General features: G+C 59.1%; 1 protein-coding gene across 1 annotated transcript; it reads right to left on the bottom strand.

Annotated features, from left to right (window-relative positions):
* Positions 1–259: 259 nt before the first annotated feature.
* LOC119349596 lies at positions 260–843 on the bottom strand. Its single transcript, XM_037617654.1, has one exon. The coding sequence runs from the start codon at positions 662–664 to the stop codon at positions 455–457; it is 210 nt and encodes a 69-aa protein (XP_037473551.1). The 5' UTR covers positions 665–843; the 3' UTR covers positions 260–454.
* Positions 844–1,442: the final 599 nt, after the last annotated feature.

Below are 1,442 nucleotides of genomic sequence, written 5' to 3' on the forward strand. Positions count from 1 at the left end.
AGCGAGCTTTCTAGGCGGATCAGACTCTGCTCGTCCCTGGCAAAAGATGCTTCAGTGGCTTTGGTGAGCCGCGGAACGGCGGAAGGAATACATGTTCCTTTGCGCAGAAAGTCAAAAGAACTAATCGGAAAGTGGACGATGATTAACGAACTCCAGTAGCATGCGCAGCGACTTAATTAAAACGCCCAGCGACGACGACGAGCTAAGCTAAGCTACGGTGACAGAGACATCTCATCACATCACATCAGATCGGATCAGATAAATAAACAGGCATAGCACAGCACCTCAATCAACACGCTTCTTCACCAGATTTGCAGGCAGGGATTGGATTACAAGCAGATTGATTACATGGAGGGGATCGATTTACCGAGCAAGAGAACAGCACGCGGACAGGCAAGAGCTAGCTAGTAGTATTGGTAGTACATGGCGCATCTATGGGGTATGGGGTGTCAGTCTAGCCGGCGTAGATGTGGATGTGGAGGGCGAGGGTGAGGATGGTGAAGGCGGCGAAGAAGAGGAGGGTGTGGACGAAGATGGCCTTGCCGTTGGTGTGGAGGCCGCCGAAGTCGACGTGGCGGTGCGACCCCGGCATCTCGAACAGCAGCCCCGGCGAGAGCAGCACGAACAGCACCACCCCCACCACCACCGGAGCCCAGTCCGCCATCCTCCGCCGCTTCTCCCTCTTCTTTGGACTTCGGTCGATCTGATCTGATCTCACGGCCGGAGTACTCGGGAAGGCTCGGGAGAGAGAGGGAGTGGAGTGGGGGAGTGGATTCTGGAGTATATAGAAAGGGGGCGAGCGGCGGAGCAGGGGAAAGTAGGAGGGAACAAAGGAGCAGCCGTCACGCGGACGGTTGGCGCGATTCGATGCCTTGCATTGGGTGGGATGCAAGCCGCGCCGCCCAGCCGACACCCGTGGCGATAACTCCTGCCTTTTTCCTCCCGTGCGTGCACAGTGTGCCTGCGCGTGTCGCCTTGGCGGTGCGGGCTCGCAAAGGGTTGATGGACCACGCGGAGGGGGCACGAGGAGATTGCCCTTCTTTTCCACGAGCTACCCCACATCCACGAAAATTCAAGTAATCTTTACGTGATTGGCCCCTTTTCAAGTTGTGATTAAAGTAGTCCTGGCCATGAGCAGCCCGGCCCGGAGGCCCCGACCTGACCATGCTCACGGGCCGGTCCTGGGCCTAGATTTTGAGCCCAGCAGTTGGGCCGGGCTGGGCTCGGGCCCGTCGTATTCACCATGTAAGGAAGAGGCCCGGCCCGTGGCCCGTAGCCTGAGGCCCGGAGGGCTTTTAGCGTGATGGACCAGGCTCGGGCTCGATTTTTAGGCCCGACAGCCAGGCCGGGCTGGGCCCAGGCCCGTCGTATTCACCATGTAAGGAAGAGGCCCGGCCCGTGGCCCGTGGCCTGAGGCCCGGAGGGCTTTTAGCGTGATGGAC

This window comes from Triticum dicoccoides, chromosome 1B (genome assembly GCF_002162155.2).
Source record: "Triticum dicoccoides isolate Atlit2015 ecotype Zavitan chromosome 1B, WEW_v2.0, whole genome shotgun sequence".
NCBI lineage: Eukaryota > Viridiplantae > Streptophyta > Magnoliopsida > Poales > Poaceae > Triticum > Triticum dicoccoides.

What these genes read in the sequence shown, in the direction of transcription:
- LOC119349596 (XM_037617654.1), bottom strand. Translation starts at nt 664, where the DNA reads ATGGCGGACTGGGCTCCGGTGGTGGTGGGGGTGGTGCTGTTCGTGCTG.